This window comes from Myodes glareolus, chromosome 18, assembly GCF_982192425.1.
Source record: "Myodes glareolus chromosome 18, mMyoGla1.1, whole genome shotgun sequence".
NCBI classification, from domain to species: domain Eukaryota; kingdom Metazoa; phylum Chordata; class Mammalia; order Rodentia; family Cricetidae; genus Myodes; species Myodes glareolus.
In genome coordinates this window covers 65,562,001-65,578,770 of record NC_142043.1, presented here as the reverse complement: position 1 = coordinate 65,578,770, position 16,770 = coordinate 65,562,001, and the positions used below count along the sequence as shown (strand labels likewise).

General features: G+C 47.5%; 1 protein-coding gene across 1 annotated transcript in view; it reads left to right on the top strand.

The window, feature by feature from the left end:
* The window catches only part of Tbc1d22b (TBC1 domain family member 22B), a 55,063-nt gene that overhangs the window by 4,587 nt on the left and 33,706 nt on the right, over nucleotides 1–16,770 (top strand). The window contains exons 2-3 of the mRNA XM_048451264.3: nucleotides 11,340–11,396; nucleotides 14,658–14,965. Coding sequence (XP_048307221.3) covers nucleotides 11,340–11,396; nucleotides 14,658–14,965 — 365 coding nt within the window. The remainder of the gene's footprint in view (nucleotides 1–11,339; nucleotides 11,397–14,657; nucleotides 14,966–16,770) is intronic.

Below are 16,770 nucleotides of genomic sequence, written 5' to 3'. Positions count from 1 at the left end.
CCCTTATAGCTCAGTGGTTGTTCCCAGCACCAGGGAAACTCATTCTAGTCCACCTGAGAAAGTGGGTGACTGGGTCCTGCGTCTTCAGTGGCCATTGGACTATAGGGCGTTTAAAATTCCTCTCCACCTCCACTTTTGCCAGCTTAGTGTTAGGAAGGTGACCTGCTATTAGGACAGATACCTTACTTACATGATGACACTTTGCCAAACCTTGTAGTACCACTTCTGAGTTCTGGGAGGACAGGTGTGGGAGGCAAGTTAGGTGGCCACTGTGTTCACAGTGAGCAAGGTAGTGAGGCCTGAGCCGGCAGGGAGTAGGAAAGTCCAGTTGAGTTCAGATCCAAGGGACTTTGCTGATCACTGAACATAGGGAATAGGCAGAGGGAGGAGGGGGTCACTCCCAAGTCCTGATCTTCAGAGAAGAAGCCAAGTGAAGGCTAGTGGGCAAAGGTGCCTACTACCAAGCCTAAAGACCCGAGTTCAGTTCCCAGGACCTACATGGTGGAAGGAGAGAGAGCTCACTACCTGAATTGTCCTCTGGCCTCCATATGTGTGTTATACACAGACACACACACTCTGCAATAAAAAAAATAAGTGTTTTAGTTAGAGGGTTTTTTTATTTTCTGGTTTTTCGAGACAGGGTTTCTCTGTAGCTTTGGAGCCTGTCCTGGAACTAGATCTGTAGACCAGGCTGGCCTCGAACTCAGAGATCCGCCTGCCTCTGCCTCCCAAGTGCTGGGATTAAAGGCGTGCGCCACCACTGCCCAGCGTAGTTAGAGTTTTTTATTGCTGTGAAGAGACCCTGTGACCCCAGCAACTCTTATAAAGGAAACATTTAATTGGGGCGGCTTACAGTTTCAGAGGTTCACTGCATTGTCTTCATGGTGGGAAACACAGCAGTGTGTAGGCAGACATGGTGCTGGAGAAGGTGACTGCCACACACTGGCAAGGCTTAAGCTTCTGGAACCTCAAAACCCACCCCGATAGTGACATACTTCCAAGGCCATACTCCGTAATATTCTACTCCCTGTGGGCCAAGCACTCAAATGCCTGAGTCTACAGGGCCATACCTATTCAAACCACCATATTCCACTCCCTGGCCCTCATAGGCTTGCAGCCATAATGTAATGCAAAATGCATTTAGGCCAACTACAAAAGTTCCCATCGTCTGTCACAGTCTCAACAATGTCTAAAAGTTTGAAGTTCAAAGTCTTTTCTGAGATTCATGTAATCTATTAATTCTAATCTATAAAATAAAAATAAAAAAAACAGATTAATTTTGGTACCCCAGTAGTTTCTTTGCCAGTGCAGTAAGCCAGACCAAGCCAAATTGAAAAAGTTGAAGAACAGACTTATTTGAGCAAAGCTATTCCTAGGTGGGTTTTCCAGTCCCAGAGGTGGAGGCTGGAGTAGCCACATGGGCAAACTAAAGCAGGGAGAGTATATAGCTTGCAAGCAAGGGTGGTGATGTGCTCACCACAAGCTGGGTTGTGCCCAAGTATGGTCAAAAGCTGCATGCTTTAGGTGGGAACTTGGACTGCTGGCAACCTCAAGGGAAGAGCTGCCATAGCCACCAAGAATGTGGGCTTTTTGGTACCTTCCCTTTGTTGGAGATTCTCTGAGAGGGCGGGGTTTGGGGGGAGAGAGAGAGAGAGAGAGCGAGAGAGAGAGAGAAAGAGAGAGAGAGCGAGAGAGAGCGAGAGAGAGCGAGAGAGAGAGAGAGAGAGAGAGAGAAGAATGGGATTTCTGGATCAAACAGGAGTGAGCTAGAGGTTCCAACTGAACACAGGTCACATACTGTCATATACTTCCAACATATAATGACAAAGGATATTGTTCCAAAATGGGGGAAGGGAGGATAGTGAGGAAACACTGGACCAATGCAAGACCGAAACCAGCTGGGCAAACTCCAAACTCTGCACTTCCGTGTGTGATGTCAAAGCGCTCTTCAGAGCTCCAACTCCTTTTAGCTTTGTTGACTGCAGCACACTTCTTTCTCTTGGACTGGTGCTATTCCCTGTTAGCAGCATCCCTGGCATCTCCAACACCTGGGGATCTCTAAGGCAACCCAGGCTTCACCTTCACAGCATCACACATAATGGCCTCTCAATGCCTCTATTCAGGGACAACCCTGACACGTGCCTGGCCTCAGCGATTTTTCTTAGTCATAGAAGTAGATTCCATAACCCCTTTCTTCTATCCTTGACTCTAAAGCCAGAACCACATGGCTGAAACTGTCAAGTTGTGCTGCTTGCTGGGGCTGGAACATGGTCACCTCATTCAATTATATCTTTACCAGCTTTCTGTTTTCCATGGTTTCCTTCACTGCCTTAGCTTGACTGTCCTGGAACTCAAATCTGTAGACCAGGCTATCTCAAATTTAGAAATAGGCTTGTGTCTTTCTCCTTAGTGCTTGGATTAAAAGGCATGCACCACCATGCCTGGACCTAAACTGTTCTTTAATTCCTTTTTACAAGTTGGCAGCTTGGGTGAGGTCTTGCCCTGAGGTCACCACTCCCTTATTCCATTTAACTTCCAGCTCTTCTTTAATCTGTTTATCTCCTTGAACACAGGTTTTAGCTCCATTCCACTTCCTGGTGCCCTTTTCTCCTCTGTATGTTTTGTGTTTTTCCTTGCTTAGCTTGGTCCTTTTCATTATAAATCTTCATAAGAATGGACACCAGTGACCACATGACAGAGTCTATGCTGGGTTGTTTTGAGATTTCCTCTGCTAAGGCAATTAATTCAAAGCTCCTTACTTTAGCTTCAGGTAGATTTTTGGACAAGGGCAAAACCAGCCACATACTCCACCAAAATATCACAAGAACGGTCTTTAGGCCACATATTAAAATTCTTCTCCTCTGAAACCTCTTGAGCCAAACCCCCCCACACACTGCTGAAATCACCTCAGTACCACTGTCTTCCATGCTCCTACCAGTGTGACCCATTAAGCAGCGCTTAAAGCATTCCATTGCTTTTCTAACACAAAGTTCCTGAGTCCAAATTCCTCTAAACAAAAATATGATCAGGCCTATCACAGCAATACCCCAGTCCCTGGTACCAACTTCTGTCTTAGGGTTTCTGTAGCTGTGAAGAGACAACATGACCACAGCAACTCTCATAAAGGAAAATATTTAACTGCGGTGGTCACTTACAGTTTCAGAGGTTTAGTCTATTATCACCGTGGAAAGCATGCCAGCATGCAGACAGATGTGGTGCCGAGAAGGAGCTGAGAGTTCTGTGGTTTTTTTGTTTGTTTGTTTGTTTGTTTTTAGTTTATCAAGACAGGGTTTCTCTGTGAAACAGTTCTGACTGTCCTGGAACTCACTCTGTAGACCAGGTTAGCCTCAAACTCACAGATATCCGTCTGCATTTGCCTCCTGAGAGCTGGGATTAAAGGTGTGAGCCACCAATGTCTGATGAGAGTTCTACATTTTGATCCCCTACACACTGGCAAGACTTGAGCTACTGAGACCTCAAAGCTTGTCCCCAAAGTGACATACTACCTCCAGCAAAGCTACACCTACTCCAACAAGGCCTCACTTCCTAATAGTGCTACTCCCTGTGGGCCAAGCACTCAAACACATGAGTCTGTGGGACCATACCTATTCGAACCACCACATCAAGTTTTACAACAAAATACTGAGCTCTGCCACACTTGATTTCCTTATCTATGGTATTGTAATAAGAGGCCACTTGTTCATTTCCCAGCTACCCAGACTCCCGAAATAATCACACAGAAATTATATTATTTAAATCACTGCTTGGCCCTTTAGCCTTAGCTTCTTATTTGCTAATTCTTACATCTTAATTTAACCATCTCCATTAATCTGTGCATCACCATAAGGTTATGGTCTACCAGCAAAGTTTCAGTGTGTCTGCCTCTGGCAGCGACCTCATGGCTTCTCTCTGACTTCGCCCCTCTTTCTCCCAGCATTCAGTTTAGTTTTCCCCATCTAGCTCTTTCTACCCTGCTCTGCTCTAGGCTCAAAGCAGTCCTTTATTAACCAATGGTATTCACAGCATGCACAGGGAGATCCCACATCCCTATGGAATGACAGGCTTGGATTGGGTGATCCATGAGATCCTGACCAGTTCTGAAGCTGAGCATCACATTCCACATTACACATCAGCTCCCACTTGCCAGGCATGACTGCTGGGCAGATCTGAGGGCTGGGACAGAAGATGGACTCTTCTGTATAGTTCATTTAAGTAGCCTATCTCTGGCCCTGGTGAGCTGCTGAGAGTGGCAGAATTACCAGATGCTAGAACTGGAGGGTAAGACCCTGCAGAGAAGAAAAATGAGGCTGGATGGGGAGGAGCCATGGAGCAGACTTGAGGACTCCTTGCCCCAATGCTCTCTCTCTTTGGTGCTTCTCACTCTTCTCAGTCCTGGTTGTTACAGGAGCAGCAGCTCTGCAGTGTAAGGAACGTGGACACTAGTCATGAGGGTGTAGGAGAGGCTAATGGGACCTGGGTCACCCCAGACGCATACCTCAAGCCTGTTGGGACCACTTCTCTTTCCTCTAAGCAAAACAGCTTTTTAGTAGTTTAGATTTTATTTTATTTTTTAAAATTTTCTGTATATGGGTGTTTATCCTGTGTCTGTGTTCCCATGCATGCAGTGCCTGTGGAGGCCAGAAGAGGGCACTGGATCCTCTAGAACTGGAGTTTGTAGACAGTTGTGAGCCACCATGTGGGTGCTGGGATTTGAGTCTGGGTCGCTTGGAAGAGCAGCCAGTGAGCCATCACTCCAGCCCCCAAAGGCTTATTGTTAAAGGCAGTGAGGGCCAGGATATACCTTAGTTGGTAGAGAACTTGGTAGTATGCATGAATAAGCCCTGGGTTTGGTCCCCGGCACCACATAAAGTCATGTGTGATGGTGGTGTGTGCTTGTAATCACAGCACTGGGGAGGTGAGGTAGGGTGATCAGCTCCATGTGGAATCTCTCTCTCTCTCTCTCTCTCTCTCTCTCTCTCTATCTATCTATCTATCTATCTATCTGGTCAGTACCTGGGTTCTATCCCCACACTGAAAAGCAGCGAGCCTTGGGGTCTGGAAGTCTTCCACGGAATATCTGTGTGAATGGAGGGAGTCCTGTTGCCAAATGTCTTGGCATTTAAGATGGATAATTCTTTTCTGGTGTGTGCTCAGCTTCCGTGTCAACACCAGATACCTGCTGGGTTTTCCCACTGTTGCAGCTTGCCAACACATCTCTGGCAACACTCTGTGGGTTTGTTTTCTCAGCGTGGCTGAGGCTAGCCCTTGGCTTCATGCTGTCTGTTCAGAGTGTGTACTTTCAGGTCTGTTAGAGAAGAGGCGGCTTAAGCAGAGCCTGGGTCTGTGAGTGCCTGCTGGCGTGTGCCGCATTCTCCCGTGCCATGAGGGAGCCACAGACAGACCACAGCTAGCTAGCTACAAACTGAAAAGCTGCTCAGACTGAAGGTCAGCAAGTGACCGGCTTTCCGGTTCTTCCACTAAGCATATGTCACGTTTGTAATCAAATAATGTAGACGTGGAGCTGGGTAGAAACACGTGGCAAGGTGAGAATAGCCCTACTGGGCTGGGCCTGGAGCTCAGTGTTAGGGTGCTTGCTTCTGGGAGCTGAAGCCCATGATCTCCCAGCATAACAAGGAAAAGAAGAGAACGGAGACACATAGACATTAATTAGGTCTAGTGATTGGGCTTGGTGGGAAAAAGACTTGCTCCCACAGACCTAACAGCCTGGGTTTGATCTCTAGAACTCATGGTGGAAGTGATTCCTGAAAGTTGTTCTCTGCCCTCCACCCATGTACCGTGACACCCGCCCTCTGACCTCCACCCATGCGCCGTGGAACCTGCCCTCTGACCTCCACTCATGTACCGTGACACCTGCCCTCTGACCTCCACCCATGTACCATGGAACCTACCTCTGACCTCCACCCACGCACCGTGGACCCTGCCCTCTGACCTTCACCCATGCACCATGGAACCTGCCCTCTGACCTCCACCCATGCACCGTGGCACCTGCCCTCTGACCTCCACCCATGCACCGTGGCACCTGCCCTCTGACCTGCACCCATGCACCGTGGCACCTGCCCTCTGACCTGCACCCATGCACCCTGGCACCTGCCCTCTGACCCATGTGCCGTGGCACCTGTCCTTGCAGGCATACATCACACACAGCACACAAAAACAACAAAGGAAAGAAGTCAGTGAAAGGAAGAGTGGGAATGGCCTGGAGTGTCCCCGTCCCTCGGGGATGGCGAACTCATAGGGGAGAAGAGGAGGAAAGAACCGCCACAGACTGCATTGGTCTCCCTGATGATCTGTGTTCCTGGGGGCGGGAAGCCTGGCAACTGTCAAAGTGAGGCCAGACCCACCACTTCATGGTGCTGATTATTTTTTCGCTGCACTTTTCTTTTTGGCTGAAAATGGATGTAAAATGCTTTTACACTTTGAGCAAAAAATTTTTTTTCCTTTGAGGTAGAATCTCATACTGTAATCTAGGCTGGCCTGGTATACTCTGTGTAGCCAAGGCTAGCCTCAGCTTCCCAAGTTCCAAAATTACAGGTGTGTGCTGCCACTCACCCTGACCCCTGCAAATGACGAATGTCTATTTAAAAGTGGAGTGGAGACCAGCTTTCCCTGGTATTGAGTGTGGAACTCTCAAGGAACCTGGTTGGCACAGGCTCATAGGTGAATTATTTTCTTTTAAATATTTAACTTTATTTTGTGTGCATTTGGTATGAAGGTGTCAGATTCCCTGGAACTGTTGTGAGCAGTTGTGAGCTGCTATGTGGGTGCTGGGAATTGAAGCTATGACCTTTGGAAGAGCAGCCAACACTCTGAACCACTGAGCCATCTCTCCAGCTCCTCACAGGTGAATGACACCTTTGCTCTCCAGCTCTTGTAGTCAGTTTTCGTCCAGCCCCTGTGATAATCTTGATTTCTCCCCCTTCTCTCTGACTTCCTGCCTGTCTTTGTTGAGGTTCTGCAAACTGATTTATTATGCAAAGTGACCCCAATTCATATACATCATAGTCTGGTTTAAGAACAGGCTAACAAATTCAGTGTGGGCTCTGCTGCCTCTGCTGCTGAGGCCCATCATTTATCTCACTTCTGGCTGCACCAGCACATCTTTGAAAAATAGCTGATGGCCTCTGGCCCGAAGGCTCATTCGATTAGCTATGCCTTTTCTTGTGAGGGTGGGAGGATCTTACTTTTTTATCCAGTCAGCTAACCTAACTTGCCTGGTGGGAAGCCTCTTGCCTTGTTTATTGTTTAATGTTTGACTCCAAAGTGCTTTGGACTTGAGAGTTCAAGGGCTTGAGTACGAGAATCTGAAAATGTTAAAATGCAAACCCATGGCCCCCTGGGTATTGTGGTTGTGTTTTAATTTTTGTAAGCCTCCCTCTCTTCTCTGTGAGCCAGACTTTCCCAGTACTCTGGTACCTCTAGACTTTTTCCTGTCCTTTTCCTCTGCCTAGAAAATGCCAGGAATATACCGGTGTAGCCTTTCCGCGTCAGTGCTTCTGTAGCAGCCTGTGGGATGAATCACTTAGTAATCCTCCAGAGAGGTTCAGGAAGCAACAACTTTACATCCAGAATGTCCAGAACTCAGACTCAGCGGTAGACAAGTCCCTCGGAACTAAAAGAAACAGTGTTTCACTTTGTTTGAAACTGCCACAATAGTATCTAACATCTTATATGCTACTCTAAAAAGTAAAAATGGTATCATGTGGAAATGATTGACGATTGACCGGCCCATAGTCTTTGAAAGCTTCTTAAGGCTTTCAAAGTCACAAGAAGCAGAAGGCTGGGTGAACTTGGCTGGAGAGATTAAGAGCACTCAGTGCTCTCACAGAGTGCCTGGGCGCACAACTGTCTTCAACTCCAGCCCCAGAGGATCTTATGCCTTCTTCGGACCTCTGAGGGCTCTGCCTGCAAGTGGTACATACATGCTCACACAGGCACACAGGCAGATACATGAATAAGAACAAATAAATCTGAAACAGAGATTTGGTAAACTCTAGTTCTGTTTCCTAAACATTGGGTGAAGATTAAACCATAAATAGAGAGGGAGGAAGCAAGCCAGGGTCTCTTGGCAGTGTGTGCTGGGCTGAGTTCTCATGTGTGCAGTCCCACCCACAGCCTGCTCACCACCACCAGGAGCTGAGCCAAGCCTCTCAATGCTCTCAGGATAGCTTGGTTTGTGTCTTAAAAAAAGTGATGTCCGCAGAAGCCACTATGTCAGGGAGAGCACTGTCCCTGAGGTCTGCCTGGTTCTGCAGCTTCGCCACCAAAGCCCTGCTCCTGGTGTGTCCTGTCCCTGTACCATGGATATAAATATGTGAACGCATTAATTTTAATAATTTTACAAACTATATAGAGTCATTATGCTACAGTTCTGCATCTGTGAGGCTGTTCTCTGTTGTCAGCTTGACTCTGTCTGGAATCTACTGAATCCAGATGGCTAGGTACACCTGTGAAGGTTTTTTCTTTTTTCTTTTTGTTTGTTTTGAGACAGGGTTTCTCTGTATAGCCTTGGCTGTCCTGGAACTTACTCTGTAGACCTCAAACTCAAGAGATCTGCCTGCCTCTGCCTCTGTTGGGATTAAAGGCATGGGCCACGACCACCTAGCTGCAATTTTCTTTTAAGTTAAATCATATGAAGTGGAAGATCCACTTTAAAAAATTTTTTTTTTTCTCTCATACAATACATCCTGACTGCAGTGACCCCCCTAGCTCTCCCACACTTCCTCTCTGCCCTAGATTCACTGCTCTTCCATTTCACTTCACAAAAGAGCAAGCCTCCCAGTGATGTCTACTGAGCACATCATAACAAGATGCAGTAAGACTAGACACACACTCTCATAGCAAGGCTCAGTGAGGCAATCCAGTAAGAGGAAAGGGGTCCTAAGAACAGGCAAAAGAGTCAGAGACACCCCTACTCCCACTGTTAAGAGTTACACAAACCCCCTAAGCTAAACAACCACAGCATAAGACCTAGGGCAGACCTAGACAGGCTCCATGATTGCCTCTGCAGTCTCTGTGAGCCCTGCCTAGTTGATTCTGTGGGTTGTATTCTTGTATCCTCAGTCCCTCTGGCTCCTACAATCCTTCCTTCCCCTCTTCCTTGGGGTTCCCTGACTTCCACCTAGTGTTTGGATGTGGGCCTCTGCATCTGCCCCCGTCAGCTACTGGAGGAAGGCTCTCTGATGACAACTGGGCCAGACACTGATCTATGAGTGTGACAGAATATCCCTAGGAGTCATCTCACTGACTTTTTTGTCAGTAGTGTTTGGTTTTACCCTAGGTCTCTGACGGCTATTGTGAACTAGCTGGACCACAGCCTGTACACCATTCTAATAAATCCCCTTGCTTTATATGTGGATTCATTCTCTAAGTCCTGTTCTTCTATAGAATACTGACTAATACAATGTCTTTTGCAGTGAAATTGGCATTTATTTCATGTCAGTGGGACAGACCAGCTCTGTCCTTTAAGATGCATGTGACTTATCCCACTGATAGAGGTCTTTTTTCTTTTAAAAGTTAAGACCATTTATAGTTATCAGAATAATTAGTATTTGGTCTTAGTTTTCTTTCCAATCTTTTTTTTTTTTAAAGTAATCTTTTATTGGGCAATGGTGGTGCACGCCTTTAATCTCAACACTTGGGAGACAGAGGCAGGTGAGACTCAGGTGAGTTTGAGGCTAACTTGGTTTACAGAACGAGTTTCAGGACAGCCAAGGCTACACAGAGAAACCCTGTCTCAAAAACAAGCAAACAAACAAATCAAAATTCACAATATGGACTAGACAGTGCCTACATGTATATAATTTGATAATTTAATTTTTTTTTCTTTTGAGACAGGGGTTTCTTTGTAGCTTTGGAGCCTGTTCTGGATCTAGCTCTTGTAGACCAGGCTGGCCTCGAACTTGCAGAGATTTGCCTGCCTCTGCCTCCTCTTGAGTACTGGGATTAAAGGCGTGTGCCACCACTGCCCAGCTGCTCATGTTCTAGTAATTGTACTTGTAATTCTCTTTTGATTATAGTTATTTATTGTGTATATGTGTGGGTGTGAACCTGTCATGTTACTGTGTAGAGGTCAGAGGACAATTTACAGGTATTGGTTCTCTCTTTCCCTCTGTAAATCCTGGGATTAAACTCAGGTCTTGGGCTTGGCAGTAAGTGTCTTTACTCTCTGAACCATCTTGAAAATCCTAGGTCATTTTTATTGTGGCGTATTACACCCCAGAAAAGTACATGAAACACAAATGTGTGGTTTGATGACCTGATGGATAATCAAGGAGAGCATGTGTGTTCACTCCCCAGAACCCCTGTGTTTCTTATTTGTTCTCTACACCTCCCTCCACAGAGAGCCACGCCCTTGACTGTTAGCCATTCCTTTTTTGTTTTGAGCCAGTCTCACTATGAGGCCCTAGCTAGCCAGGGCCTCACTCTGAAGACTAGGCTGGGTTTAAACTCACAGAAATCTGTCTGCCCTGGCCTCCCCAGTGCTGGAGTTAAAGGTGTGTGACACCACTGCCGGGCATGTAGATTAACCTTTGCTAGGACACTTAGAGATGGATTCACATTGTTGCTCACAGGCTTATTTCCTAGTGTCCCTAGTATGGAATGTTCTGTTACCATGTTACAGTTTGTTTCACTAGTTAGTGTAGAGGGGCATTAAGGTGTTTCTCCTGAGATCCAGAAGAATGTGGGTGATTTGAATAGGTGTAAATATACCTCCTGATACACATGCCTGTGTAGTTTTCTTAATGTGGTGGGTATGTGGGGGGGGCGGAGATCTGGAGAGATGGTTCAGACGTTCCCGGCACCTGCAACTGTCTGTAAATTAAATTTCAGAGGACCCGGTGCCCTTTTCTGACTGCCTTGGGCACCAGACACATAAGTGGTGTGCAGGCATAGAAGCAGGTAAAGGACCCATGCATGTACAAACATCCAAGTATCTTTTTTTTTCAGGGGTGGGGCAGGATCTCTCACTGTATCTTTGGCTGGCCTAGAGCTCTCTATGTGGACCAGGCTGGCCTCAGACTTCACAGAGATCCGCCTGCCTCTGCCTTGAGTGCTGGATTAAAGGTGTGCGCCATCACTGCCTGGCCAACAGTTTCATTTTTATTTTTAAATATAGGTATTTGGGAGTGAAAATACTGGGAAAATGAGCATCGTCCAGGGCCGTCTTGAAGGGTAGGCTGCTGTCTTTTGGAATGATTTGGGTGTCATTCTTGGAAGCAGGCTACTTTTCCAAGTCCCATGAGTTCAGAGTCCAGTGTGTTACAAAGTTCTCAGCTGGCACGTTTAGCTTCTTCACTAAACTTGTGTCCTGCTTTTAGCATTCAGCCCGTGTATGGAGCTCAGCACCCTCCTCTGGATCCTCGACTCACCAAAAAGTAAGTCAAGGCCTTATCCCTCACTGTCTTCTCCCTCACCCACCGCCTCCTCTAGTTGTGGAGGTGACGTTTCCTCTCTGGCCTTCCAGCTGTTTCTCTGCCTTGGGTGAACCAGGAACAATTTTCTCACTGTGTGGACCAGGCTAGCTTCAAACTCCCAGAGATCTATCTCCCTCTGCCTCCAGAGTGCTGTGATTTTAAAGCCGTGCGCCACCACTGCCTGGTGTGGAAACTTTTAAAAAGATTTTTATCTTATTTTTAATTGTGTGTGTATGTGCCTGCCCACATAACCAGAAGAGGGGGTTGGATCCCCTGGAACTCTGAAGTTATAGGCATTGATGAGTGAACCCAGGCTGTCTGCAAGAGCAGTAATCACTCTTAGCTGGCCATCTCTCCAGCTCTGTGGAAGCTCTTTTTTAATGAGACAGACAGACAGACAGTCTGAATATAATGAGTGGATTCTATGAAGGAGGCACTTTTAGCACTGTACACCTGCCTCCTGCTTCCCTTTGAACTTGGGAGTGAGTGCGGTGAGACGCCCAGGGCTGTACCATGACTGTAGCTCGTAGGAAAGGCCAGAGACTGGGGTCCTCCAGTGTCCTGACGGCCTGCTCTGTGTGTAAGCAGCAGTTGAGGGTTCTGTTGCTGTAGCAGAAGTGTTCACTACATCCCAACCAGCTAGTTTTGTAATTGCCCAGGAGCCATGGTGTTCACATGTAAATCCACCATCCATCCATGCAGTGGGCACACTTTAATGCTTACTCACCTTACTGTGCCCATCATCACCTGGGTTTTCTCTCATTCTGTATTGAGGGCAGATCTTCAGGAAGATGACCTTGTCCCAGACTGCCCAGCAAACTCTAATAACGTTGTTTTCTCACCTGTTAATAACGTAAAACCTGGGGCTGGAGAGATGCCTCCAAGGCTGCTCTTCTAGGGGACCTGAGCTCAATTCCCAGCACACACATGGTGGCTCACAACCATTTATAATGTGTTCCAGTGTCTTCTTCTGGCATACATGCAGGCAGAACACTGTATACATAATAGATAGATAGATAGATAGATAGATAGATAGATAGATAGATAGATAGATAGATAGATAGATAGATAAAGTGAATAAAGTGAAGCCCAGGATGCCCCCTGGTCACTTCTTGGAGTCATATTGCTGTCGACTTCACTTGGCTTCACAAATCAGAATGAACTGGCTCTAATTCATGGTTTCCCTGTCTCACGTATGTGCGGGCTCAGTATTAATGGTCTCGAACACGGGGGCACCATGAGTGGAGCACCAGACTGTTTTACAATCCCAGATTGTTACCATAAAACATTTATTGCCCTTGTTTTAGTACCTTTGTTTGGACGTTTTGATTGCTTTCTCTGCTCAGCTCCAGACCGCCATTTATCACCACACGGTTAATCTCCTTCATAGTAGAAGCCTCTACATCCGGTCTTTAATTATCTAAACTGCATGAGCACACTAAGTCATCTCCTGTCCATGTACACGACTCCAATTTGCTAAATTATTACTATTAGTGGCAATATTGCCTGCAATAATTTTAATAGCTCGAATAAAACCAGTGTTATTGCTGAACAGCCCCATCAGCCACTAGCTGCCATGACAGGCTTCTAAACGATACTGTGTGGCAGGTCCCAGGTTACAGCACTAGCTCACGTGAAGTCATATGATGCTCCAAGGGGGGTTGTTTGAATGTTGCTTTACATCAGTTAACCAATGTCAAACGTTTTTTTCAGTATAATTCTACATGTCCTCCTAAACATGTATGGGCCGTATTTCAGCCAAAACAATTCTATAGACAGAGCAGCTGTTGCAGGAAAGCAGGGCAGTGTTGTCTTCCCAACACTGTAACCCAGGGCCACTCTTGCAAAATGGCCTTCAAGTCTCAAATCTATCTGTTCATGTTTTTTAGAGATTGTTTTTGCTTTTGTTTTTTCGTGTTTTTTTGTTTTTGTTTTTGTTTTTGTTTTTTGTTTTTTGAGACAGGGTTTCTCTGTAGCTTTGGAGCCTGTCCTGGAACTAGCTCTTGTAGACCAGGCTGGCCTCAAACTCACAGAGATCCGCCTGCCTCTGCCTCCTAAGTACTGGGATTAAAGGCATGTGCCACTACCGCCTGGCTTGGTTCATTTTCTATTTTTTTATGTGTGTGAGTGTTTGCCTCTATGAATATATATGCACAGTATTTTTGTGCCTGGTGGCTGAGGAGACCAGAAGAGGGCATCAGAACCCCTGGTACTAGAGTTCAAATAGTTGTGAGCCACCACGTGGGTGCTGGGAACTGAACCTGGTCCTCTGCAAGAGCAGCCAGTGCTCTTAACTGCTGAAATGTCTCTCCAACCCCAAAGACACATTTATTAAATTGCGTGTCTGTGTCTGTGTGTCTTTGGGGGTACGTGCTCATGAGGTCATAAGGTCGGAGGTGTAGGATCCCCTGGGAAGAACACCTTAGGAATGGGGCCTTTAGCTGTTATAGCACAGCCTGCTCTGTTGTACAGTGGTTCTGCCTTGCTGAGAGGCTGGGTGAAGGGTCTTGATGTTTTTACCCGACTGTGGGCCAGTTCCCATGAATCATAGACATTCACATGGCTGCTTCCTCTGTGAAGTCTGAGTTAATTGTTTTAAAAGGGGGGAAAAAAACCTCAGAGCAGCACCAAGCTCAAACTTTCTTTTCTAGGCTGGCAGAGTAAAGAGAGGAGCCTTTTCATTCTGAGATTAATGCTGTGTGTATGGACAGTTAATGATCCACCCCCTTGCATCCCTCATCCCCCCCCCCCAGTAGCTTACGTCCTGCTCTAGTAACAAATCCACTCGACACCTCAGTGGAATCCACAGCTAAGGCTTAGTTCTTGCTTAATCTGTCCTTTGTGGGGTGGGGCAGGTATGGAGGGCAGGCTGTAGTCCCCCTAGTCACTCAGTGACTCAGGCAGAGGGAGTTCCTCTGCCTTGCAGGGCCCAGTGACTAGGAGGGGCCATGGGGCAGCTACCAGCATGGCATGACTTCCTCACTTCTCTTAGCTTAAACTGACCAGACGGTTTCATGAGTTGGAAGATGCTGGGAATAAGAGAGCATGTGGAGAGCTGATGACCTGGCTCTCGCATCTGTGGGACGCTCCTTAGGAGCAGCGGCTCTGGGCCATTTGCTCTGAGTGCAGTGTGTGCTGGGGTAGTTGGTTAATGTCGTGTGACAAATGCTGATGGAGTGGTCAGGTGTGTCATGCTCTGTAACGCCGTCTCTTTTCTTGAAGCTTCATCAAAGAACGGTCCAAAGTCAACTCAGTTCCTCTGAAGAACAAGAAGGCCTCCAGTTTCCATGAGTTTGCCCGGAATACCAGTGACGCTTGGGACATTGGCGATGACGAGGAAGAGGACTTTTCCTCACCTCCTTTCCAAACTCTGAACTCAAAAGTGGCTTTGGCAACTGCAGCCCAAGTCCTGGAAAACCACAGCAAGCTGAGGGTAAAACCTGAACGCTCCCAGTCGACAACATCAGACGTCCCTGCCAGCTACAAGGTCATAAAGTCCAGCAGTGATGCCCAGCTCTCCCGAAACTCCAGTGAGTCCTCCCTGCCCTCCATAGCCTCTGCCTTTCAGTAGAGCGCAGCTAGAGAGAAAGAAGTTCCTGCGCAGATCTCCATGGACGATTTCAAACAAACAAACCAATAGAAACCCCTCAAGCCTGAGCTGTGACACCAGCAGGCCTAACTGGTCACAGGCTGTCCCTGCCCTTCCTGCTTGGTCCTTACTTCCTAGCACACCCACATTCCCTGCCATTCCCGTGCTTCTCCCTTCCCTGCAGTGGCATCCACAGCTCTCTGTGATGAGATTGTTTGACGTTGCTCTCGTCCTGGTCAGGTTCACAGATACTGACTAAATGTATTTAAAGGTGTCAGCGACTGAGTTCACAAGTGGTTCACCTCCTCAGCCCTGGGGAATAACTGCCCACCTCTGGAGGCCTTTTTCTTGTTTCTGTGCTGTGGGACCAGGTCACAGCTCCCTGCTAGTCAGCCACCCACCAGGTTGAGTGACTGGAAGGAAAGACCTGTTTTGTTCCCCCCCCCCCCCCCAGGACTTCTCTGTATAACAACTCTGGTTGTCCTGGAACTCACTCTGTAGAACCAGGCTGGCCTTGAACTCACAGAGATCTGCCTGGCTCTGCCTCCCAAGTGCTGGGGTTAAAGGCGTACACTGCCACCACTACCTGGCTGTTTTGTTTTCTTATTTTGGGAAACTGGCCTCAGTTACTATGGGAGGTGATGGTAGTTTTGGATGTCTGGGGACTTTCTGTGCACATTTAAGGAACCATTTGCTGCGCTTACTTAATGTTGCTCAAAGGGTTTTATGGAAGTAAATCAGCTACTCTGAGCTGGGCAGGAAAGTGCCTTTATCCTGGTTACAGGTCATGATCATAAAGGACAGAGGATACCAGAGTCCCAGAGTGTGTCCTGCCTCTGGCTCTGAGTTTCTTCCACAGCTTCAGACCTTGCATGAGGCCATGCCAGCTTGGCTGTAGGGTCTTTACTGTAATTCTGTCATTTGCCTTTGCTGAGACAGGGCCCAGCTTGAACCCACAGTGCCAGTCTGAGACAGGCATTCAGTAGTGATTGACCAGGTGGCTCAAGCTATGGCTGAGGTTCCCAGTGACAGGAAGGGCCCTGCCATGATCCCTGCAGGCTGCTCTGTGTAACTGGGCCCCCCACATGTCCCCTTGTGGAGATTCCCTCCGTGTGCATCTGCCTGTTAACAGCAGGTGCTAGAGATGCCCGTCTGTCTAAGCTTTGCTGCGAATGATTGCATTTTCTAGACCCCAGTTGTCAGCAGGGGCGCCCCAGCCAGGTGCCTGTGGCAGCTGTCACAAGCGTCTGCAGCGCTGACTAGTTCCTGCTCGGCATTTTAAGGCAAATATTGAGGAATGTGACCAGGCTTGAGAAAGCTGTTCCTGCAACAGTTTTCTCTGTTTCAATTAATTATGAAGAGTGTCGGAGTCAGACAGCCCCAGGGCATCTCCTCCACTTCCCTAGTTCCTCAGCTTCCCCAGCCTGAGTTTGTTCTTCTGTAAAACAGTTCTCAGTTCTTAGCAGGTGTCAGGCATCCTGTGAGAGGCCATGCTGGAATGGATAGCATAGCACTGTCTATGTAGCGAGCGCCCCATGAGCTAGTACTACACTGCGACTCCCCACCCACCGTCCGATCGGACCATCTACAGAGGAGCACAACTCAGCTCCTGTCGCTTCTACTACTTCAATGATAGCATGATAGAACCCGAAGCCTGCTCATTTGAGTGGGAATGTGGAGCCCAGAGGAGCCAGATCCTTATCACTGGGTCGCCTGAAGCTTCCTACCTGCCTCTAAGGGCTCCTG